At 39.4% G+C, this 26,510-nt stretch overlaps 1 protein-coding gene across 7 annotated transcripts; it reads left to right on the top strand.

Annotated features, from left to right (window-relative positions):
• Positions 1-918: 918 nt before the first annotated feature.
• On the top strand, positions 919-25,414 carry eif5b (eukaryotic translation initiation factor 5B). 7 transcript variants are annotated; one of them, XM_057820982.1, is made up of 26 exons: positions 919-1,229; positions 4,357-4,467; positions 4,540-4,603; positions 7,826-7,981; positions 8,069-8,546; positions 8,611-8,738; positions 8,825-8,902; positions 9,053-9,221; positions 9,278-9,370; positions 13,183-13,287; positions 13,369-13,428; positions 13,496-13,794; positions 13,862-13,969; positions 14,150-14,260; positions 14,345-14,412; positions 16,054-16,195; positions 16,258-16,389; positions 17,321-17,503; positions 17,575-17,736; positions 18,555-18,686; positions 18,762-18,893; positions 21,290-21,366; positions 21,486-21,650; positions 21,720-21,858; positions 22,045-22,206; positions 23,485-25,414. In XM_057820982.1, exons 1-26 carry the CDS (start codon positions 1,195-1,197, stop codon positions 23,590-23,592), a joined length of 3,597 nt encoding a protein of 1,198 aa, XP_057676965.1. In that variant the 5' UTR covers positions 919-1,194; the 3' UTR covers positions 23,593-25,414. The 7 variants fall into 7 exon arrangements, with proteins under 7 accessions (XP_057676965.1, XP_057676974.1, XP_057676983.1 ...); XM_057820991.1 differs by having other exon boundaries at positions 920-1,229; positions 13,499-13,794; positions 23,485-25,413; XM_057821000.1 differs by having other exon boundaries at positions 921-1,229; positions 9,053-9,203; positions 23,485-25,413.
• Positions 25,415-26,510: the final 1,096 nt, after the last annotated feature.

The following is a 26,510-nucleotide window of genomic DNA, read 5'->3' as shown; positions in this document are numbered from 1 at the left end:
TCGGGCTTCAATACCAGCGGGCCGTGTGGGGTCGGGCTGGATTTTTTAGGCCCGATCAAACCTCTACTATCTCTCTGCTCTCTCGATTGCAAAAAACTGATATTTCCTCATGTTGAAACAGATTGTTATGGCTGCTAAAATGCTGCTGCACTTCATTTTAATTCATTATTTTTTATTGTTGTGTGGTAATTACTGATTGCATTTCTAAACTGATTGCACATATATAGTGGGCTAGGCCTACATTTTACTTTTGTTCTACATTGCAATTTAGTTGATGTTTTGTTTGCAACTGAACTGATCCCAGGATTGATATTGCGATAAAGATGCTGCTGCACTACAATATTTTCTTTAATATTTACTTGAATATTTTTATTGATGAGTCGTTGTGACTAAAATACAGTGACTGTTTTTAGTGATTTTGCACAGGAGTTCAGATGTTGCACTGTGTGAAAGGCTGCTACTGTGTGTAAAAAAAAAAAGAGAAAGCCCTGGTCTCATTCAAAGCACTAATTAAATGCTGTGATCCGTTTTTTTTTAAAATATATATATATATATATATATGTATGAAAGTATTTTCATTTGACTTCAACCAGGAGTGACACAAGAGCCAATAAAAAGTTGTTTAATGTCTGACCGCTTGTGTTGCCTCATGATTCACGAAAAATATGCTTTGCTTTAGAATTTTAATGCATCCCAGGCTTTAATGCATCGTGATGCATTGCCAAATCGAACCGAATCGTGACCCTCTGAATCGAATCGTGGCCCTCCGAATCGTAATCGAATCGAATCGTGAGGGCAGTGCCGATGCACACCTCTAAAAAAAACCTCGTTTTACATTTTTTTCTCCGAAGACTCAACCCATGACGTGCCTCAGGCGCCAATGCCCACATTGGACTGTTTTTCAAAGAGTCAAAAATTGTCCCGCTTTGTGCTTTTTCTAGGGACCAATTTAAACAACGATTTTTTTACGCTCCACTTCATCTTGCTGTGTTCATCACAAGACAGTTCTGAGTTCGAAACCAATTCCCGATGTATAATATTATGCAATTTCAAATTCGTTCTCTTTTGATGATTTTGGAAAAGCAAATACAGTGTGACCTCTTGTCGGCGGAAACAACGGACAATCTTTGATCGATGTGAGCCATTCGTGTACAGTGTGCGTGCGTGGAGAAGCGGAGAACCTCAGCTCTAGTGATGGGAAAGAAACAGAAGAAATCCGGGGAGGACAGGTAGAAAAAGCATCCGCGAGTATTAACTATGGGCTTGTCCTAGCTGGCATTCAGCGCCACCGGGCCTCTGTTTGTTCAGCCGTCACGAAAACGTGGACCCTTTTACCACAGACTACCTCGGTTAGCTTAGTAGCTAACCACGAGTCGGTGTGGTGCGAGAGTGGAGCTCCGAGGTATTTTTCGAAATAGCGCATCTTAGCAAATGTTACACAATAAGCTAGGCTGCTTATGCGCTCTGCTCCCAAACTTTAAAAGCAGCGTCGAAGGTCTGTCTGCTTGTGTGTGTGTGTTAGCTGACAATCCGTCATGTTAGCACTCCCGCTAGCATAAAGTCAGCTCAAGAGTACACTGGTACCATGACTTACGTGTTCTCATTTGTTCCGTGACCATTGATGCTTTTTGGTCCCCTCAAACTCCCATAAAGTTTGTTTTTCATGGTTTCGATGGTTAACATTGCACTGTAATAAAAGACATTTATAAGGGAAAAAAACTTATTTTATGGAGGCAAATATCGCCGAAAGTCTGGAGTAAATTCGTGTTTGTGTGTGCCTTTAAGGGGCGTGACCAAGTGAGTGTCGTCAGAAGTTCAGCCTTGTCGACAGTTGAGTCCATCAGATATTCCCAGCTAACCAGTGAAGCTGGCCCCTCATCAGACGAAAATTTATATATATATGTATATATATATATATATATAAGAAAATATGTCAATGGTTTGGGCTGCTATCTTTATTATATATTTACAATTTATTATAGGTCAATCTGAGGTCAACCAGCCCCCCATTTAGTTAATTTTAGGTTGGACAGGAGAAAGAAAAAGGCCATGCAGGAAAACAAGATCAGGTGTAAATGACCCAATGCGCAAAAAGCTACAACAAACAATATTTTTGTTAACATACACTTGACCTATCCTAATCCCAAATAGTAACAGACATAACCATTAAATGCTTTTCAGCTAGACCAGCACCCATTTAACCAGTTTTCCACAGTTTGTTGACATTTTTGTAAATCACATGCCGTGACATTAATTTCAATATAAAATATTTACTTGTTGACTAGACTAAGATTGATTTTACATCGAAAGCATGAATTTAGGAGTCACTATTTCAAAATTACCAAGGTAAAAAAAAATTTTTTTTTTGACTGACCCATTGTCTGTTATGCTAGTAATTCTGCTAATTTCTGCAACTCTTTTCATTCATTCATTTCACAAGCCGTTCATCCTCACGGGGGTTTCTGCAATTTTTAACAGGAAATATTTACTTTTCACATTTTAATGGCGCATTAAGAAAAAATACTTGCTATAAAATGATCACAACAGATCAATTCATCCCATGATATGAATTTTTATCTTCTTTGTTTGATGCAGTTAGTCAATGACCAAAAATATATAATGTGTTTTCATACAATTTATGTACAATAAACAGCTACATTAGGGCAAATGTTAGAATGTGTTTGGTGAAAAATATATTTTGTATATAGAACAAATTAACATTCAGATACTCTATGTATGGGAGCAAGGAATGAACTTAAAAGGACTGCATAACACTTGAGGGTCCCTGCATTATTATCTATAATGTTTTGATGGTATGATGAAATTCCATGTCATGTTTGTATTTTATTCTTTTAATATAGGACTAATGTTTTTAGAAGGACTTGCGAAATCTTGCAAGAACAAAGGATGAATCAGAGGCAGATTAGGTTTTGAAACTAGAAGTCTGTACCACAACCACTATTGCAAAACTGAAAAAGTGCAGTCCATTTGGGCTTCCCGTCCCATGCTTGGCATACCAAACTGAGTGTCATCCTCTCCCTAGTCCACATCACACACCTAATGCCATTTTCGGTACCTATGATTGGACCCAAAAACCTGTTGGCCGTTTGGTAAGAACTGAGAGCGCAGTCAAGTTGGAGGGAATTATGAACTGTTTCTGATACCATAGTTTTGCTAGAAGTAATCTTATTTCAAGAAAATCATATTAGAACAACTGAACTCTATTTGGGCAAATCAAAAACACTTTAAATGCTGACTGGTGTGTTCCGATTACCATTTGACATGAGTTTAGAATTTGATTTATTGATTCAGAATGTGCTGTTGCCACACTCGCCATTTATAAGAGGGTCTCTGTGAAACCATGTTATCATCATTTGAGAAGAGTGTGTAGACATTTAACATCAACTGTAGGTAGTAGATTGACCACCACTGCAGTTGTGTGCAAGTGTGCTGTGAGAAATCAACAGCTGTGCCATGGGAAATGATCCAATTTACTTATTTGTACCGATTATGATGTTTTTCGCTTGCAATGAAGAGTGACGCTAAACAAAATGGGCTTTCTTTGTAAAGCATAAAATGCAATTCACAATTTATTGGGCAAATAACTATTTTTTGTAATTATGAAGTGGGAAAAATGTAATTTACTTTTACCCCATAAAGACCTGTCATCCACATTTGTGCACATCACATTTTGGGTCACGTAGGCCACAATGATACGTACACAAGTGTCTAAAATGTCATGTCCACATGTTATTTTATCGTTATTCTTGATTTTTTAATTTTTAATTATTTTTTAAATGTTTTTATGAAGTAATTAAATTATGGCTTGATAAAATGTCAAACACAAAATCAAATTAGAATCAATGAAAACAGAAATGCACTCTGGTTATGGCCCCAAGCAACATTCTAAAATTGATATACATAATTTTTAAATTTAAATTTAACTCATTGCCTGCCATTGACAACGATAGACGTCCAAATTATACAGAAAGACTGGCTGTGAATGCTAATTTTTCAGTTTCATTGACGGCGCTAGATGCTGCTAGCCTTCTCAGTCAAAATGGATGGGACGTCATTTGTGGCAGCCAATGAGTTCAATGAGTGACCGATAAAGGGTTAACCTCTGTATCCAACAGTGACATTTATACAACCAAACACTAGCTACCTGTTTAAGTAAGCATGCCCAAATTTCACACTGAGTAAGTAAATTCTGCCAGGGGCTGATACAGGGGTAGGGATGCTGTGAGCAAATTGTCGAGTCAGCATGTCTGCTTGTTCTGACAGCTGGACCAGAATGAACAGGTTTATACCCCTTTTGAGAGTGGTGGTTTGACCGACTGATTTTGACTCCCTCAGCACTAAAGATGACGACATCGATGCTTTGGCTGCAGAGATTGAAGGTGCTGGATCCTCAAAGGACTCAAAAGGGAAGAAGAAGAAAAAGGGAGCCAAGAAGGATGACTATGAGTATGTAACATTCTTTTTAACCTCTTATCTCACCCCTTTTACTCATCACTAGTGTTTTGTCAATTGCTGCAGTGAGGATGACATCCTTAAGGAGCTGGAGGAATTATCCTTGGAGACACATGGCATGCAGGGAATGGTAAGAAATATCAGTCTTCAGATGCCCATTAATTTTTAGTTAGCCTGCAAAATTCTGAGACTATTTAAAGTTAGAATAGAAACATTCCATGGCAGTTAAAAAGCAGTACCATGACTTATAAGTACTCAATTTTGGAGGGATTGTTTTTTAATTGCCAAGTGTAGCATGTAAAAATTTGACTTGTAAAGCCCTCACCTGAGCATACAGTTTGGTAGACAGGAAACATTTATCTTATAAATTGGCCGTGTGTGCTTGCTTCAAGCTGTTCATTGCTATTCAGAGTTAAATTTTACAGTAAAACTAATCCTAACACAAAAATAATTATACATTTTGTATTTGATGAAATAACCTCACCAAAGTCCATTAGCTTCATGCTAATTCAATATGAAGCGCCATAGACAGTCTAATGAAACTAGCTTTGACATTGAGGTAAATATCAACCTTTCAAAAAATATTTGAACGAGCGTTTTTTGCAGTCCTTTTCATTTTTTTCTCAGTCATTTCAAAATGTGTTTGTCTTCGTCTAGTTTTAGTCGACAGTTACCCAAAAATGTTTTTGTCCGTGAAATAAAAAAACCCAGTCCAAAAATAAATGTTTGCAACCATTTTGAATGAACATACGCTGTGTCCACACTAGGACGGATAATGGCGTTTTTGCGTGTAATTAGTTAGATTATACGGCATGTGGGCTACACTAATGTACCTCTTGCCTGGAGATTTGATTACATTGGGTAGAGGAGCCTAAGCCGCCAAGTATAGCCAGGCTATCTGTATAATAATTGGATAGAAAGGAAGTGACATCATTGAGCACGCCATCGCCATTACCCATTACGGCATTGTAAACAATGGAGGCGAATGGTACAGACATGGCTTTCCTGCTCGTCTTTTTACAACTGAAAGAGCCTGTAAATTTTACGCTTGAATATGTCGATGACGTCACACATGAGGCTGCTCCTTTTTGCGCTGGCGTAGTCTATGCAAATGCAGGAGTTCCTTGCAGTAGCGTGGCGTTTATAAATGCACCTTAAACATAGTGCGAACAGGTATAAAATATTGTCCGACTTACAAGGCAGAAAAATTATCCGTCCGAGTGTAGACGTAGCCATAGACAAACTAGCACATATCGTAGCGTCTACAAGGAGAACGCCAACTTCGAGATGATAATACACACTCAACAGGAAAAACAGTAAATGATTTTTATCTAAAACCACCTAGAAGCCACGAACTGTATGTGAACTGTATGTAGTTAAAAAATAAGTTTTCCGAGCGTTTATGAGGATGCTCGCCACGCTAAAGTTGATTCTAATGCTATGCTAACACAACAAGTTGCATTTAGCGTGTAATGATCACTCACCACAGACCTTTAAAGGCTAAAGGAAAATTGCATATTCTCTCTTGCCAAGATAAGAAAGTAAATCTTACCATGTGTTTTCAAACAAACAAGAAACGCATCCTGAACTCCGGTGAGGAGAGTGAGGGAGAGGTGCAGCACATCTCACATGAGTGACACGACCCAAACACTGCTACGATGCAAGCTGACATACTCTGCGTACAATATGAAAATGTCACGCTGACTTACGCATTGTGAACATATGATGGTTACGTTTCTATGTTGCATTTTCGTCTCATTGTCGTCTTGTTTAACGAAAACTGGCATTCGTTGCGTTATGCTCTCGACTCCGAAGCCATGTTTTTAGCCCGTCATTGTCACGAAATGAATTGTTCGTTGACGAAATATTTTCGTTATCGTCATTGTTGACGCAAACAACACTAATTTGAACGTAAACAACACAGATTTGAACACAAACTGGTAGCAACAAATTCATATAACAAAAGTCACAAGCATACAGTATATTGTTCCTGTTCTGTAAGAGAAATGACGTATTACTGCTGCTTAGTTTCAACTGTTTACATATTTACTGCTAGTTAATTACTCTAGCTCTATGTGTTGTACTGTCACTATGCTTGAGGGAAGCACACTGGAGTGAGTCTACTGAATCAGAGCAAAAAAGGTTGCAAAAATGTTTCTTTTCAGTATACTTTGCTGGAAAGGGCTGTTAGTGATTGTTCGCAAGTTCTCTTGTCTACTTGTTTGAAAAAAAATGGACTTTTGTAAAATTTTTCAAGTTTGGGTTAGTGTAAGTAATATGGGAGTTCCAAAAAATTGATCATTACACACATCGCGATTCGACATGTGACGATTCGATTACGATTCATTAAGGTTAAAAAACAATGATTTTCCCTCATAACTTTGACAGCCGCTTGTAGCGGAACGGAAATCAAGACACATCTGCCCCCCGGACACCTTTAACGGATGCACGCATAACTTTATGATGGATGCTGCCGGTTACTGAGTGAGAGATTTACTCCTTTTTAAAAGACTGGAAAATAAATTTGTGTATGAGACAGGCAGGTATGAGACAGGCGGTTGCGCTTCAGTGCGCAACTTATTTTTTAGAGCAAGAGGGGAAGAGAGAGAGAGTTGCTCCTTGTCTTTCAGTTGTGGAGCAGTAGTTTCTAGTCATGTCAATTCAAAAATGTCCTGAGTGTGTTGCTAAGACCCGTGTGCGTCTATAAGAGGTGAGTACACGAACCCTCTTGTACTGTAGCCTTTATTGTTGTTGTTTTTGAGATGTTAATAGTTAGCGCTGAGCGCTAAGCTAATTAGCTAATTCGCTAACGTGTATTTCATATGCAGAACGTGTACAACCATGATTAAGTGCAGCGGTAACACTACAAACATGCGAAATAGTACAGAAATCTGTGAAAACAAAGTACCGGTATATTGGTTAAAAGAAGTCAAATTTCTAAAGACACTTTTTACCCAGAAAATGTGGATTCAATTCATTCCACCTGTGTAAATTTTATTGTATTGTTGAGAGAAATAAGTACTCCCTTTAAAATGGTTAATGTTTTTGCACCTGTAAAAATGAATAGATAAAAAACCAGCTTAAGGGCAGCTTTTTGTTGTATGGGCATGTTTCCATTGTTCCTGTTGAATCATTAGGATATTATAAATAAATAATGGACATACATTTGTTTGACTACTTTATTAATTAGTAATGTACGATGCATTGATATTCGTGATAACATGATCATCGTTCAATAATCAAATCGTAGCACCCTGAATCATAATCGAATCGAATCGTGGGGTGCCTAAGACTGCACACCCCTAGTAAGTGATATTTAAATTGAAAGTCTTGTTGCATTTTCTGTATGCAGAAAGATGACATTGCAGTGGAAGATGTTGTTGAGCCTCCTAAAGCAGAGAAGAAAAAAACCAGGAAGGGGAAGGCACAGGGTGCCAGCCCTGATGAAGTGGAGAGCAATATAGCAGAAGGTCCTGATGACGAGCTGAGGAATGGACAGCAGAATAAGGTGTGGAGACGAAGGAATCGTTGCTAGTTTGTGGTGTTTTTTTTTTAAACCTGCCTGTTGTTAATGATGTCAGTCTTGCACCTCAAGGTGGGACCTACTGCTCTGTCTGACTCTGATGATGAAAGCGGCTCACGTTCTCGTTTGAAGACCAAAAAAGGCAAGAAAGCTACCAAGAGATCTACTGGCTCTGATGAAGACGAGGACGACAGTGCAGCTAGAAAAGACAAAGAGGTTGATTCAGATGACGACGAGGAATTCAGCTCTCGGAGAGATAGAAAAAATAAGAACAAAGGGAAAGCTGCGAAGAGTGAGGATGAGGACCAGCAAGAGGAAGATGGCAACTTTAAAATGAAAACAGCAGCCCAAAAGAAGGCAGAGAAAAAGGAGCGAGATAAGAAGAAAAAAGAGGAGGAGAGGCTCAAGCAAAGGAAGCTGAAGGAGAAGGAGGTCAGCACAGATGCAAAAAAAGAACCAGAGAAGACTACAGAGGCCACACCCCCACAGGTGCTCCCTGTTGCGGACTTAGATGTGGATGAGCAGGAAGGAGTAGAGGCGGCAGGTGATGGTAAGTTATCTGCCCCGACGCACAAGCAAGAAACAAGTCAAGTTCATTGTTTTCGTTCAATCAGACGACGGTGACAAGAAGAGAAAGGACAAGAAGAAGAAGAAAGGAGAGAAAGATGAGAAGGAGAAGAAAAAGGGTCCAAGCAAGGCCACGGTGAAAGCCATGCAGGAAGCTCTGGCCAAGATGAAGGAGGTGGGCTGTTAAAAGTGTGTGGAGGGGAACATACTTGGTACTTTGCTATGCTCCTTAGATATCAGAGCACCTCTTTGGCATTGTAGGAGGAGGAGCGCGCCAAGAAGGAGGAGGAGGAGCGGATTAGAAGGCTGGAAGAGCTGGAGCAACAAAGGCTGGAGCAGGTAGAAAACCTATTGAAGGCGCTAAACGTCTAATCCATTTGAACTGGGAGCGCTGGCAGCGGTAATTTGCTGCCAGCGTCTTCCATTTCAAATGGATTGGATTTCTATTGCCATCAATAAATTCAATAACATGGACACTTTGTGTTGCAGGAGCGTCTTGAGCAGGAGCGCAAGGAAAAAAAGAAACAGAAGGAGAAGGAACGGAAAGAGCGTCTGAAGAAAGAGGGCAAATTGATGACCAAATCCCAGAGGGAGGCACGGGCTCGGGCCGAGGCGACGCTCAAATTGCTCCAGGCTCAAGGCGTGTTGGCCAAGCTAGGTTGCCACAAGCACAAGTGCTTAATTTGTCATTAGCTGACCTGTTTCACTATGCAGGTGTGGAGGTGCCATCCAAAGACTCTGTGCCAAAGAAGAAACCTGTTTACATGGACAGGAGAAAGAAGAAGCCGATTGCTCAAACTCCAGAAGGTATGATTAACCAATTGATGATTCACACATTCGCAATCAAAAAAGAATGGATGTCTTTCAACATCTTTAGAAGCCAATGAGTTCATAGCATTAGAGCAGCAAAGTTATTGGTAGGGATTTCCCAATCACATATTTTGCGTCCAAGTCACCTGATTTTGAGAATCTGCCGATACAGAGTCCCAATCCGATACCGAAAAAAGTCTTTTTTTTTTTTTTTTTTTTTTTTTTTTTAATATTTATTCATTTTAACTAAAGTTACAAATATATTACAGTGCTGTACTATTTACAGTAATTCCTCTTCCACTTTCCAGGAGTGTTGCATAGTATAAAACGTATATATTAAAACACATAAAACACAAATGAAGGTCAAAACCTACATTGATAAAGCAATAAATTCTACTAATCAACCCTGAAAATGCATACCTGTGAAGTCAAAAACCATGAAGCTTATCAAGAGAATGGCAAGAGTAGGGCTGCAGCTATCGATGATTTTAGTAGTCGATTAATCGATGAAAGTAGTTAGTTCGAATAATCGAGTAATCGGATAAGGAACATGAAAAATTAAAATACCTGAGCTGAGCCTCAAACAGTATTTAAAAAAAATAGGATCCATGCACAACAAAAGAATAATTGGCTAACTTAAATAGCAAAAGTCCGCTAGCTCAAATGCTATAAAATGCTAATGTTTTGTTTTTACAATGCTCTTAACAGATGGTTCAGACCCATATTCCCACAAAAAAATGGCTAAATACGCCTATAAACTAAATCATGAATGCATAAAAAACATTAGCTCAAACAAAAACTGAGTTTATGTTGGTCTTAACATGGAGCAGTTGGATTCAGCCATGTGAAATGAGGCAGACCAGAGGGCAGTGTATCCACCCTAATCAATAAAACTAAATGCAAACACTTTCAAAATAAACCATTACAACGCCACTTTAATTAAACGAATACTCGAAGCAATAAAATTTAATTCGAATATTTTTTTCTAATCGAATACGTGAGTTAATCGATTCATCGTTGCAGCCCTAGGCAAGAGCGTGCAAAAAAGTAATCAGAGCAAAGGGTGGCTTTTTTGAAGATACTACAATATAATACATGTTTTTTTTTTATTTCACCTTTTTTTTGTTTGTTGCTAAGTCAGTAATTCCACGCATGGTCATTCATAGTTTTAGTGAGAATTTAAAATGTAAACAGTCATGAAAATAAAAACGCACAAATGAGAAAGTGTGTCCAAACCTTTGGCCTGTACTGTATGTCGAACTGGATTTTTCCACAAGAATACATTATAATTCGATTAATTCCATTCCAAAGACTAAAAACCTACACTAAATACTTAATAAATACTGCAGGTACAATTACAAATAGCAACTACACATAACAAAACAAATAAAATATAAATACAAATCGGAATAATACAATAATAATAATAATGTAACGAATCGGGTTATATGTGGTGGTTGTGTTCCGCATGCTGTCCTTGAACGCAACCGTGTGACTGACGATAGAGTGAGAGGTGTGTTAGCGTGGGAAGCTTTTACTTTCTCTTTTCATGTTCTGTTGTATTTGGCGTCGGCTATGGCGGACAGTAGCCGTGTTGCACAAGTTGTGAAAAGAATTATTAAAAACCTGACGAAACTGGTGACTTCCTTGCAGATGTTACAATAATAATAATGAGAGTCGTCCTGAGATTGTAGACATATTCCGACCGTATTGTCGAGCGAGTTAACTGACGCGCACACCACAGTCATATTTTTCTATCATTCCCTTATTAATTTCAATGGCAAGTATCAGGTGTTTCCTTTTTTCATCACCTGTATACCATACTCCCATGTGGTACATTAAAACTGTTCAGCCCAATAGGACACTCAGATTCCCGTTCTCCATGTAAAGTAGCGGAACATGGCAAGTTAAAAAAACAAAACAAAAAAAATGAAAAATGGCCCGATCAGCCCGATTTCGGATCGGATGGTAGACATCCCTAGTTATTGGGTTGAGTTTGAGTGTTGTAGGTGGTAAAATGCCAGTTACTGTGTGGTAAAAACAGTTCATTTTTAGAGCAGATCTCATTCATCAGCTAAGGATGCTGATGAGTTCAATTCAAGCCAGATTCCCAAAAAGTCAGGACACTATACAAAGAGTTACAAATTGAATACAATAATGTGAAAGTGCCATTTTTTAAAAATTCAAAATAGAACACTGAAAAAAATGTAACATTTTAAGAGAGAAATATGTTGAGTATAAATTCCATGGTATCAACAAATCTCAAACATAGTTGTGGCAAGCCCATTTTCACCACTGTAAGGCTTCTCCTCCTCTTCTTACAACACTTTGCAAGCGTCTGGTGACTGAGGAGAAAAGTTTCTCAAGTGTAGAATGAGAAATGCTGTCCCATTCTCGTCTAATACAGGCTTCTAGCTGTTCATTGTTCCTACTGCAGGCTGGTCATTGCAATACCTGGCTCTTTTATTACATACCCATGATGTTGTAATGGCGTACTGCAAGCAATACGTCACTTTTGCTCATTTATATTCATGACGTTAGCAGTTGTTGCTAGGCGGGTCAACATCCCGTTTGTCCTTAATTGTAAATGAATGGAAATAGTATAAGAACGAGATGTTTACTGAGCTAAACCTACCAATTCTGGCTAAAAATGATGTCCCTGGTGCCAATTTCACTGGTAAAGATTTGGAGGAACATACAAATCTTCAGTTAAATAGATGGCTTGAGTGTCGAGGGCTGAAAAAGACGGGAAAAAGAGCTGACCTGATCCAGAGGGGTTTTTTTTATCGACACCTTTTTCTTGTGTGCATTGCCTTACACCACTGACAATGACATTTTCCTGTTTCAACAATGTATCCGTTACCACCATATGGCCGGTCATATATATTATATCCTCTGGTTGTCTCACATCTCTGACCATTCTTGGGGGCAATTTACATAGCTATTTTTTTGTAGCAATCGCAAATGCTGCCCAGTGACAGCCAACGAACCCTTTTAATTTTTTAATTGAAAACAAATTTTAATTCTATAATTTATTTACACTTCCCCCTTACTAAAGTTTTTTTTTTGCAACAGAAAAGGTAACAGTGACAGTCAGATACCATTTTAATTATTTTAAGACCATTTATTGTCAGACAGAAGCAGCACGGCAGAACGCCTTGCAAAAAAATATCAAAATGGCTTACCTCTCTGTCCTCTGTAGGACCATGGCCCCCAACAAAACGTTTACTGCTTATGAAATGTAATTGGCTTCACCTTGCTGGCGTTACACTGGTCTTTTGGACGTCCGCGCAAGTCGATCCATTCTTAATTTTTTAACTCCCATTTTTTGGTTTCTGGAAACGTATGAAGAAAACATCCTTCTTATGCTATAATGTCTTGAGTCGTTTCTACAAGTTCCATAGCAGCAGTGTTCGATCGACATGTTCTTTTTTTTTTTTTTTTTTTTCCCCCAATTCTGCGTTACGATGGCAGCGTCACGGTCTTAAAATAGTATTCATGCAGTACGCTATTAATGCTGCTTGTGAGAGCATATGTTGCTCTTGACCTTGAATGTGCCTTTTTGCATTGACACTGCCTTTCCAGATGTGCTGCTGGCCTTGCCACATGCACTCATGCCTCCCTATACCACCACATCTTCTTCTTCATCTATCTTGTGCAAGGCAAAAATCATGCTGGCTTGTCAGGCTAGAAGTTTGTAGTCTATCATTGATCTCAGTAGTGACATTGTATGCTCAATCAAATATATTTTACGTTTATTTTTTTGTCTGAATTCTTTGTCTTGTTTTCCCACTACATTTCTCATTCAGTTGTCCTCTCTTTAAAAGAAACATCTTCAGTGACCTCACCGATTTCAGAGACGGCAGAACCTGTTGCCCCGGAGCCCGAGGCGGTGACACAACCTCCAGAGCCAGGTGAGAGGTAGGAGGTGTGTACATGTGAAGGATGGATGCGGCAAGATTTAACTTTGGTGGCTCCCGGCTTTTTTTGCTTAGAGGTCAAGGGAGATTTTGCTGTGGATGATTGGGAGGCTATCGCCAGTGACGAGGAGAAAGGTTAGTGATTACGGTCGGAAGTATCTTTTATCCATTGGCCCTACTTATTGTTTGAGTGACTCTCTAGCAGAGTTGAAAAAAGTACACATTGAGGTGAAAGAGGAGCCCATCAGCCAACCTCAGCCAACTGTCAGCGAAGAGGAGGAGGAGGAGGAGGAAGAAGAGGAAGATGATGAGGACGATGAGGAGGAAGAGGAGGAAAGCGAGGAAGCGCAGGAGGAAGAAATAGCAAAGGAGGCTGCTGTAGGCCAAGGGAAGAAGCAGCAGGCAAAGGAGAGTGAAGACGAGAGCAGCGAGAGCGAGGATGATGATGATGACAGGACCAAAGACGAGCGTCTGTACGACCGAGCTAAGAGGCGGATTGAGGTGAGTGTCTGCAGCACATGAGAAGTGAGCCATTACTCTTTTTACTCACATTTTTGTGTCTTTGTAGAAACGGAGAGCGGAAAATCTCAAGAATATCGACACAAACAGGCTGAGAGCACCGGTTGTGTGCGTGCTTGGTCACGTCGATACAGGGAAGACGAAAATCCTTGATAAGGTACACAGTAGACCTATCTCTGACTCTGAAGCTATCAATAGATGCTATCAATAAATGCTCAATTTACATTGTGTCGCTGTTGCAGGAGGAATCACTGTATTTTTATTATAGTGCATAATTGCTGAATTGTTTCTGATTATTAACTTGGTTCTTGGTCTTTTTGGTTTTTCACTTACACAGCTGCGACGCACCAACGTTCAGGATGGGGAGGCAGGAGGAATCACCCAGCAGATTGGAGCCACAAACGTCCCTAAAGAGACGATTGAAGAGCAAACAAAGATGGTGAAAAATGTATGATAACGCCAACACACATGCGCCCCACCCACACACAAGCACTGTTGCGATATCATGTCTTCATTTTTTGTGCACTTGTAGTTTGACAGAGAAGGCATGAAGATTCCTGGCATGTTGATCATCGACACCCCAGGTCACGAGTCGTTCAGGTGAGCAGTTGTCAAAGGTGAACTTACAGTGGGGCAAATAAGTATTTAGTCAACCACTAATTGTGCAAGTTCTCCCACTTGAAAATATTTGAGAGGCCTGTAATTATTAACATGGGTAAACCTCAACCATGAGAGAATGTGGAGAAAAAAAAAAACAAAAAATCACATTGTTTGATTTTTAAAGAATTTATTTACAAATCATGGTGGAAAATAAGTATTTGGTCAATACCAAAACTTCATCTCAATACTTAGTTATGTACCCTTTGTTGGCAATAACGGAGGCCAAACGTTTTCTGTAACTCTTCACAAGCTTTTCACACACTGTTGCTGGTATTTTGGCCCATTCCTCCATGCAGATCTCCTCTAGAGCAGTGATGTTTTGGGGTTGTCATTGGGCAACACGGACTTTCAACTCCCTCCACAGATTTTCCATGGGGTTGAGATCTGGAGACTGGCTAGGCCACTCCAGGACCTTGAAATGCTTCTTAAGAAGCTACTTCTTTGTTGCCCTGGCTGTGTGTTTGGGATCATTGTCATGCTGAAAGACCCAACCACGTCTCATCTTCAATGCCCTTGCTGATGGAAGGAGATTTTCACTCAAATTCTCTCGATACATGGCAGATCAGTCGTCCTGGTCCCTTTGCAGAAAAACAGCCCCAAAACATGATGTTTCCACCCCCCATGCATCACAGTGAGTCTGGTGTTCTTCGGGTGCAATTCAGTATTCTTTCTCCTCCAAACACGAGAACCTGTGTTTCTACCAAAAAGTTCTATTTTGGTTTCATCTCACCATAACACATTCTCCCAGTCATCTTCTGGATCATCCAAATGCTCTCTAGCGAACCGCAGACGGGCCTGGACGTGTACTTTCTTCAGCAGAGGGACACGTCTGGCAGTGCAGGATTTGAGTCCCTGGCGGCGCATTGTGTTATTGATAGTAGCCTTTGTTACTGTGGTCCCAGCTCTCTGTAAGTCATTGACTAGGTCCCCCCTTGAGGTTCTGGGATTTTGACTCCACGGGGTGAGATCTTGCATGGAGCCCCAGATCGAGGGAGATTATCAGTGGTCTTGTATGTCTTCCATTTTCTAATAATTGCTCCCACAGTTGATTAATTTACACCAAGCGTTTTACCTATTGCAGATTCAGTCTTCCCAGCATAGTGCAGGTCTACAATTTTGTCTCTGGTGTCCTTCGACAGCTCTTTGGTCTTGGCCATAGTGGAGTTTGGAGTGTGACTGACTGTCGTTGTGGACAGGTGTCTTTTATACCGATAATGAGTTAAAACAGATGCCATTAATACAGGTAACGAGTGGAGCCTCGTTAGAATAAGTTAGACCTCTTTGACAGCCAGAAATCTTGCTTGTTTGTAGGTGAGCAAATACTTATTTTCCACTCTCATTTGGAAATCTTCAAAAATCAGACAATGTGATTTTCTGTTTTTTTCTCCACATTCTGTCTTTCATGGTTGAGGTTTACCCATGTTGACAATTACAGGCCTCTCTAATCTTTTCAAGTAGGAGAACTTGCACAATTGGTGGTTGACTAAATACTTATTTGCCCCACTCTATATGAGAAGCATGGAAAAATAGGCTCATATCAGCCGATCTGATTTGGCCTAACAAATCCTTGTTTTTGATCAGCAACTTGAGGAACCGAGGTAGCTCCCTATGTGACATTGCCATCCTGGTGGTGGACATCATGCACGGTTTGGAACCTCAGACTATCGAGTCCATAAACCTGCTGAAGGAAAAGAAGTGTCCCTTTATTGTGGCGCTCAACAAGGTGACTTCCCATCAGCTGCCATTATCTTAGCGATACTGGCTAGTGAACATTCTGCTCTTCAGATTGACCGTTTATACGACTGGAAGAGAAGTCCTGAGACTGACGTCTTGGCAACGCTTAAGAAACAGAAGAAAAACACCAAGGACGAGTTTGATGAGAGAGCAAAGGCCATCATTGTGGAGTTTGCTCAGCAGGTGAAGTTTGATGATCTCTACTAGGTATATGGTTAATTATAGGTCAATGAAATAAAAATATCGCTTTGCATTTGAGTTTACAGAAAAACCCTAAAGTCAGATTTGGAGTAGACTATTAGGTAGTTACGTAATGACAAGTGTTTGAATCACTGCAACAATTTTTTTGTTAACCATTTTAAAGCACACTTAAGAATATGTTTAAATGAACGTTGAAAAGTTATTATCTTTTGTGATTAAATATCGACTTACAAGTAGTTGAATGTGTCACTTTCGCTAAGCAACTTCGAGGCGGGTAGTAGGAACCCTGCCACACACACACAAAAAAAACTACAAATGTGTTGCCTGCTTTACGGCATATGTCACTTCTCCCTTTCCCCATTCCTTACATTGTCATATGGGATCATTTAGCCACAATTAGATTCATTACCTCATCGCTATTTATCCTTCGCACAGCCACTGGAAACACGAATGTAGTTCAGGGCGACGGGAACATTAGGATTTTACGAAACTTGCACAGGTCCTAATGGGAAATGTGCAGATCCTCTTGAGAAATGTGATCTGCCATTAGGCAAAACGTTTTTTTCGCTTTTGTCCACTGGCGTCAACAAAATCACCAAAAGCTGAAAGTTGGTAAGTGTTGCTTAAATGATTAATAATGGCATCCATCTAAATGGATATCACACTATGACTCATGGAGGCCACACTTGCTTACCAAATGTTAATACCAAATGTTAATATTGTGGCCTACATAACCCAAAATGTGATGTCCACCTATGTGGATGACAGATACCATAAAGAGTTACTTGTCCTATACCGGGTTAAATTCCACAGGGAGCTTGTGAATTGGAATTCACGGAATTTTGAAAACCAGGTTAAAAACAGGCAATGATGCACCAATGTGTTGTCTAACACTACGTCGCTGATTTCCCAGAGTCTCAACGCCTCCCTGTTCTACGAAAACAAGGACCCCAGGACGTTTGTGTCGTTGGTTCCCACGTCAGCTCACAGCGGCGATGGAATCGGAAATCTCATTGCGCTTCTAGTCGAGCTGACGCAGACCATGTTGGCCCGACGGGTCGCGCATTGTGACGAGCTTCGAGCTCAGGTCATGGAGGTAAATGAGTTGACCCAAAATACATGAATCAATGTGAAGACGAACACTGGCTCATTTTGCGGTTGTGTTAGGTGAAAGCTTTGCCTGGCATGGGCACCACTATAGACGTCATCCTGATCAATGGGCGCCTACGTGAAGGTGAGACCATCATTGTCCCTGGAGTGGACGGACCAATTATCACACAGATTAGAGGGCTGCTCCTGCCGCCTCCTCTAAAGGAGCTCCGGGTCAAGGTACGTAGGTCGTTGCCTGGCACATAAACGTGTTAACATGGACTTGGACCGCCTCGCCTGATAACATGCATTTTGTATATATTCAGCAACATGCTGGTCATTCAGGAAAGAACATAGATAAAATAAATCACGAAAATATTTTAAAGTTCACTTAAAATAAAATGAGATTATGAAACAAACGATCCAGTATTTTAATTTAAAACAAGTCTTTGAACTTTTTTGCATCCCACCTTTTTTTTTTTTTTTGCCTCCAAGGCAAAGGGACTCTCTTGATAGCCACCACTGGTTTCAAATCAAATGTTTTTAAGTCAAGAGATATCCATTATCCACCTTTTTCTTACTATTCACATTTTCGGTTCCTTTTACAGTCATTTATGTTTACTCCAGGAATGTTTCTTTTTTCCATTAATAAGATTTTGGAGTACAGCTCTCCTGGAAGAATGCCTCTTTTCACCTTTTTGTGAAAAAAATGTGTCGTTGAAATTATTCTTTTTTATCGGAAAATGCACGTGAAATGTCTTGCTGAAATTTTTTGTATATTGTATAACAAAATTATTATTTCCACTTATTTTTGTTTTAAATTTCATTATAAACAAAAACCTTTTCTAAACCCCAGGGTCAATATCTTATTTATTGAAGTTAACTATACTGTAAAGGTGGAGTTGCATCAGAAACAGTAGTTCAAAAACAAACAAAAAAAAAACCAGTATTGGCATCGATAATATTCGGTCGGTCCCTACTTCTTCCCTACCAACGACGACTTTTGTTTTGGCCAGCAGTTTGGTTCCATCTTAATCAATGATTCATTGAATATGCAGAACCAGTATGAGAAGCACAAAGAGGTCTCAACATCTCAGGGTGTGAAGATTCTGGGCAAAGACTTGGAAAAGACGTTGGCGGGGCTCCCCCTGCTGGTGGCGCACAAAGACGACGAAATACCTGTTTTGAGGGTATATTCTTGCATCTCAACACACACACACACAGAAACTTTCAGAATCTACTCAGCTGTTATGTGCTGTTTTTAGGATGAACTTATCCATGAGCTCAAACAAACTCTAAGCTCCTTCAAGCTGGAGGAGAAAGGGGTTTACGTGCAGGCATCCACGCTGGGATCACTCGAGGCTCTGCTAGAGTTTCTGCGCACATCCAAAGTACCCGTAAGTATCATCATGGTTGTACTGTATGATTTTACCTCGGTTTCACATACCTTAAAGCATCATTTTAGAGGGAAAACCCCAAGAAATGATTAAAAAATTAGTGTTTCACCGATAGTACCTTTTGCCTTCCAATATCAATTCCGCCACCCGGCTGAGTGATATTGGCCGATGCCGGTACTGTACCGATTCCACACTTCATTTGAAAACAGATTTTTTCCACCCATTTTCTTAATAACTTACTGCTTACTCACTTGAATGTGAAGTAAGTGCTATCATGGCTTGGTCAGACATTGCTTAACAACATTTTTGTCTACCTGGTATGGATGACAATAAATGAACTAACTCCTGAAAAGCGTGATACTTAAAATGCTTTCAAAGGGCAAAATAGTGTTGTTGTTTTTTTATTTATGTTTGTTCAATTAGGTATCAAGCCTGATAGTATTATGCCACATTAGCTTAGCTCACTTATGCTAGAAGAGGACAAAGTTAGCTAGGCTGCTTTCTCCTGTTTTCCATACTTCTAACAAAGCTAACATCTTTATAGACCAGGGATGGGAAAACTATTCCATAAAGGGCCGCAGTGGGTGCGAGTTTTTGTTCATACCCATCATGAGGACAGCCTTTCACCAATCTGATTTTTTTTACAAGTGCAATCAGTTCATTGTAGTCAGGTGTTCTTGTTTCCGCTGAAACCTCATTGGTAAACTGTCTGTGCTGAATCAGTTGGAATAAAAACCAGGACCCACCGCGGCCCTTGAGGACCGGTTTGCCCACCCCTGTTATAGACACTCATGTCAATGTTCATAAAACTTCAAATTCTTCAAATTTAAACATTTATTCACAAGAATTTCTTTGTTGTGGTAAGGCGGCGCCACAGTGTGACTTGAAGACGAACAGACAACAATTTAAATGTAAAAATTTCTTTGTTGTGGTAAGGCGGTGCCACAGTGTGACTTGAAGACGAGCAGCTCATTCAACATTTACTTAAGATAAATTCTACCTGCACGTTTTTTTTTTTTTTTGCTTTTAACCAATCATCAAGACCGTTTTATGTCCATATCTATAAAGAAATGAAGGATTTAAGCTTTTATGCACAAGAATTTAAACGTAAAAAGCTCAATGTTGTGGTAAGGCGGCGCCACAGTGTGACCTGAAGACGAGCAGGACATTCGACATTTACTTAAAATAAATTTTACTGTCACGTTTTGTTTTTTTTTGCTTTTAACAAGGGCTGTCAAAATTATCGCGTTAACGAGCGGTAATTAATTTTTTAAATTAATCCCGTTAAAATATTTGACGCAATTAACGCACAAATGCCCTGCTCAAACAGATTAAAATGACAGCACAGTGAAAGCTGTACTTGTTGTGTTTTTCGGAGTTTTGCCGCCCTCTGCTGGCGCTTGGGTGCGACTGATTTTATAGGCTTCAGCAACCATCAGCATAGTGTAAGTAATTATTGACATCAACAATGGCTGCTACTAGTTTATTTTTTGATTGAAAATTTTACAAATTTTATTAAAACGAAAACATGAAGAGGGGTTTTAATATAAAATTTCTATAACTCGTACTAAAAATTTATCTTTTAAGAACTACAAGTCTTTCTATCCATGGATCGCTTTAACAGAATGTTAATAATGGTAATGCCATCTTGTTGAGTTATTGTTATAATAAAGAAATACAGTACTTATGTACCGTATGTTGAATGTATATATCCAGCTTGTGTTTTATCTTTCCATTCCAACAATATTTACAAAAAAATATGGCATATTTTATAGATGGTTTGAATTGCGATTAATTGCGATTAATTTTTAAGCTGTAATTAACTCGATTACAATTTTTAATCATTTGACACCCCTACTTTTAACCAATAATCGAGACTGTTTTACGTCCATATATATAAAGACTTCAGGGATTTAAGTATGTATTCAAATGAATTTAAACATAAAAAGCTCTTTGTTGTCGTAAGGCGGCACCACAGTGTGACTTGAAGATGAAAAGCACATTGGACATATTCACTTAAAATAAATTCTACCTTCACTTTTTTTTGTGTGTGTGCTTTTAACCAAAAAAAAAAACGAGACTGTTTTATGTCCATAACTATAAAGAACTTGGAGATTCAAGCATTTATTCACAAGAATTTTCAACATAAAAAGCTCTTAGTTTGTGTTTTCACTCGGTCAGGTTTGATGGAGATAAGCCCCCTATTTATCGGCCCCGTGCCCCGTTAATACCATTATGGAGTCTATGCATGTACATTTATCCATTATTTAAAAGTTAGGCCCATAAATTGAAAATGACTGCTAAATTAAATCGATGTTGTTGCAGCACTAAACATACAACTCACTACGACACTAAATGTAATTGCTGAAATTAGTGCGATGTGTTTGTTTGTGCAGTACGCTGGAATTAACATTGGTCCTGTCCACAAGAAGGACGTGATGAAGGCTTCAGCCATGCTGGAGCACGACCCCCAGTACGTCCGCTTTCCTTCACTTTTTCAAATGGATTGGATTTCTACTGTCGTCAATGGAAGCTGATGATTTTATTGTCGAATGCAGTAATGTCTGCTCTGACGTCGCGGCTTCTTCACAGGTACGCTGTGATTTTGGCGTTTGATGTGAAGGTGGAACGGGATAGCCAGGAAATGGCCGACAGCTTCGGCGTCCGCATTTTCTCCGCGGAAATCATCTACCATCTTTTTGACGCCTTCACCAAGTACCGCGACGACTACAAAAAATCCAAACAGGAAGAGTTCAAGTAAGACCACACATTTTGAGGTGAACATTCAATGTGCGCCTGCGGGTTGACATTGCTATGTGATTTCAGACATGTAGCAGTATTTCCTGTGAAGATTCGTGTACTTCCGCAATTTATATTCAACTCAAGAGATCCAATTGTAATGGGTGTCTCTGTGGAAGCGGGCATCCTTCGGCAAGGGACACCACTCTGCGTTCCCAGTAAAGGGGTGAGTAAAGCCGCAAAGTAGGTTAGAAGGCTATCAAAATCAAAGCGAGTGCCATGACTAAATTCTAAGCCTTTTACATGAGAGACAAATGTCAGCAATGCTGATCTGTTCGAGACACCAGCAAAACTCACGCTCAGAGATTTACAACGTCATTTGTTGATCATGACGTGTACATGTGCATTTTAGTTTGTGGACATCGGTATCGTCACCAGCATCGAGATCAACCACAAGACTGTGGACATCGCTAAGAAAGGTCAAGAGATCTGTATCAAGATCGAACCCATTCCCGGCGAGTCGCCCAAGATGTACGGCCGCCATTTTGAGGCCACCGACATTATTGTCAGCAAGGTGAGTGTACCTCAATCAGATTGTGTCATTGCTGTGGCAAAATTATTCAGCACAAATTAGCAGATGCCGATAGGTCAAGAGATGTTCCGTTTTTTTCATGATAACGATATGTTACAATATAGAATTATTTAGTCATTTGATGAAAAAATATACAATGATACTGGCATCGGTATTGATATGGCACTAAGATGACGTCATCAGTATTGGCGAGTACCGTATTTCTCCGACTATAAGTCACAGTTTTTTTTTTTCATAGTTTGGCTGGGGGTGCGACTTATACACTGGAGCGACTTATGTGTGAAATTATTAACACATTACTAAATCATTTCATATGTTATTTTGGAGTGACACTGCTGGTATGGTAAACTTGTTAACTTGTTCTTTATGCTATAGTTATCTGAATAACTATGTTCGATTAACATACCAACCACGTTCGCTTTTTGTTGTTCATACATCATGTCATTGATGTATGACATTATCATAACATAACATTATCATAACATTATCATACTGTACACTTATTCAGCATGTTGTTCTCTATTGTATTTTTATTTTAAATTGCCTTTCAAGATGACATATCTGTTCTATGTGTTGGAATTTATCAAGTAAATTTCCCCCCAAAATGCGACTTATACTCCAGTGCGACTTATGTTTTTTTTTTCTCTTCGTTGGCCATTTTATGGCTGGTGCGACTTATACTCAGGTGCGACTTATAGTCCGAAAAATACGGGTACTAAGAAATAACATGCTGATGCTGTGCAATATGTTCTTTTTGAGCTCTAATGTCCAATAGTTAGTTGCCCTACCCAACATGGCCGCTAGCTACGCACAGCACCATAAAAAATGCTTGCAAAGCATCCCAAGCAATTACATGTGTTATTGGTTTTAATAGTGGCTAATTCTTTCTCAGTCGAGCAGTAGCCATGTGTTCTTTTCATAATTTTTTTATCATCATATTATACAGCACCATGGCCTCACTTTATATGGAAGTGGCAGTTCTGAGCGGTTCGTGATAAAAAAGTTGGAATTGACACTGAGAATCCCAGTATGCCTTGCATTTTATTAATAATTATTAATGACTGTGTTTCTGTCTTTGGGAGAGAAATTGTCACTAACAATGTAGTAACAAAAGTGGCTATGTATGTTCAACACTTACTTGTGGTTTAGCGATATATGTATTTCGTCATAGCGCCCAGCACTACACGAAGCAATTGCTACTAATTTGTGGTCCAGTGTCATTCACAAAGCTAATTGCCAATTGTATCGTCAATTTTGCAGATCACACGGGCATCCATCGACGCGCTGAAGAACTGGTTCCGGGATGACATGCAGAAGTCGGACTGGCAGCTGATCATGGAACTGAAAAAGACCTTTGAAATCATCTGAGTAGCTCTTACATCAAAAGGGAGGCACTTCTCTTCCCGTCACGACACGGAATGAATGGTTTTCCCTCGTGAGAACGCTCTTGTTCAGCGTGCCCCGGGTGAAAAAGTGCCACTCTGAAACATTTCACTCTCAGTATCCCGACGTGCCTGTTGTCTTTCTTGTTCTCTGCTCTGATTCTTGGCTGCTGTTGCTTCCTGTCTCCGCCTCCAAACAGACGGACTCTGACGAGCTTAACAGGCCCTTGGTTTTTGGGCCTGCCGAGGTGCGTTGTGGGACACTACAATACACAGCAAACAGCAGTGGTGCCAGTCGCCGGTTACAAAGACAACTTAAGTTGAAACCTTTTGCTGTGCGTTTTTCTGGCCGTGTCGGCAGTGGTTGGAGGTTGAAAAAGGACAACCCTCGGAAACGTTTTACTGAAGTGCTGATGTAATAAATTCCCGTTAAACTTGTATAATGTGTGCGTATGTGTGTGGCACGTGTGTCATGAGTTCGATCTCAATAAGCTGTGGAATATAAAAGTGCTGTGCATCTATTGGAAATTCTAGAGAAAATATTGATACCTAACATTCTTGACGTTCGAACAAGGAAGGAAGACTATAGTTTTGTTGCAAGTGCACTTTTTTTTTTTTTTTGCGAATGCACAAATTTTCATTAGGAGCACACATTATTTTTGTGAATGCGAATTGTCTCTGCCACCTATTTGACTCCAAATGTGACACCCTAAAAAAAAGTTAATGGTATTCGTAAATCTAATCTGAAAAAACACATGGTGTATTTTGGGTCTGATTGTTAATTGAAGTTGTTCCAACATCCACTGTCCTGAAGAAAATGGGATTTTAATTGTTGCTCTCAGTCAGGGGAGGGGTGTCCAAACTACGGCCGCATAGGCCCATTTTATTGCAAATTCTAAAAATATGGAGTAATGTGCACACAAGAAGCTTGGGTTCAGCCTACATTCTGTTGCACTTCTCGTCTTTAGCACTTGATGGAAATAGTCACTTAAACAATGCCTTTCCATTAGCTCAGGGGTCAAAGATTGCAAGTTGAAATCAAGGCAGGAGCTGGAACTAGAGCTCTTCTTAAAATCTTCATCATGAAGAAAGAACATTACATGGAAATGACAAGACATCATTCTGGAAGCTAAAACTTGGGTGCAAATGGGTCTTACTAATTGGAGAATGACCCAAACAATATGGCTAAAATGGTTAAAAAGTGGCTTGATAATAACAAGGTTAATGTCTTGGAGTGGCTATCGCAAAGCCCCGATCTGAATCCCATCCACAATTTGTGGGCAAATGTAAAAAGATGTGTGAGCAAGGCGACCGACAAACCTGACTTTGTTACGCCAGTTCTGTCAGGAGGAATTGGCCAGGATTCCAGCAGAGGACTATCAAAGGCTAGTTGAAGGTTACCTAAAATCTTTCGACCAAGTTATGCAGTTCACAGGGAATGCTACTTGATACTAAGGAAATGTATGTAAACTTTTGACCTAAAAAAAAAAATAACGTACAATTTTCGAAGAAGTTATCTTAATGTTGTGGCATTTTACAAATTGAAATAATTTCGATAATCCTGACCTTAAACCGGAGTGATTTAGTCTGATGTGACTTCAGACAGTGAGACAAAAAATGTATATTGCAGTGTATGTAAACTTGAACTGTACACTAGTTGGGCTCATTTTGACCTCATTTGTTAACAAGTAAAACAAAATGTTTTCTTTCTCGTGAACTTGTTGGTTCCAAAGTGACTCACTAGTTAACTTGTGACAATAATGTTTATTCAACTAGTCAGACTCAGAAATAAACACAAGATTTGACTGAACGTTTGAGATTTTTCCTACATTTTGGGCATTTAACCACTCAAGTAAGGGTAGTGTTACTTCAAAATAATACTACTCAAAAGTAAAGGTAGTCACCCAAAAAATGTACTTGTAAAAAAAAGTATCCACTGAAAAGAAAACTCGAGCAGTTACTCACAATGTTACTTTTTTTTTTTTTTTTTTGAACAATGGTATTTTCTTTAAGCACAAATTTATCTATATAAACAGTTGCTATAATGATACTGTACAGTTACCCATTACAAAACCACATTAAGTGAAAGAAATACAAAAATTTAAAAAATCATTGAATTCCAGTGAGAAAAAAGACAGAAATGAAGCATTATTTGTCCAAAGAGCATGAGTACCCTCTAGGCGAGAAAATAGTTCCTAGTTAGAATAGTGAATACTGTGCTGTGGTTTCTTCATAGGATCTTTTTAATTTCATAACAGTAACTATCTCCGGTTTTCCATGGTCAATCGGTGCCAAATGAAAACTGGGAGAGAGGTTTGAATCCGCACGTTCGAGTCATGTTGAGGGCAGTGCTCTATGTCAAATACTTATTTTTTTTACTGAGCTCTAAAGACGCCACATTGTTTAACTGGCTGTCGTGATCATAGAACGGCAAGCTTGCGTCTGATTGGTGTAATGGAGTCGTGATTATTATTGCGACATCTCATTGGTGGAATTAGTAGCGCTACTCTTGGCATCACTGGCAACGAAAGGTAAAATTTAACAACTTGTGTAGCTAAAAAGTACGGCTAAGCAAAACTACTCTTAGAAGTACATTTTTCTCAAAAAGTTACATAAGTAAATATAACAGAGTATATGTAACGCGTTACTACCCACCTCTGCTTTTAACTAGTGGGCCCTTAAGTTGTTTAGCACCACTACAGTAGTGAGTGACTGCACAACAAGTGCAACAAACATCGACCATGTAGGTAATCTTGTTGCACTGGGTAATTTTTTTGGGATACTAGCTGTCATTCACATCGTACTAGTTTGACAAATTGCTTACTACACATGACATGTGTGCTACTCCTCCTCGGTAACCAAATGTAAAGGTCTACACTTCGGTGTATTGCCTTGGAGTGTCAC

This window comes from Corythoichthys intestinalis, chromosome 2 (assembly GCF_030265065.1).
Source record: "Corythoichthys intestinalis isolate RoL2023-P3 chromosome 2, ASM3026506v1, whole genome shotgun sequence".
Classification (NCBI taxonomy): Eukaryota; Metazoa; Chordata; class Actinopteri; order Syngnathiformes; family Syngnathidae; genus Corythoichthys; species Corythoichthys intestinalis.
The sequence above is the reverse complement of the archived record's forward strand: the minus strand, read 5'-3'. Positions and strand labels throughout refer to the sequence as shown.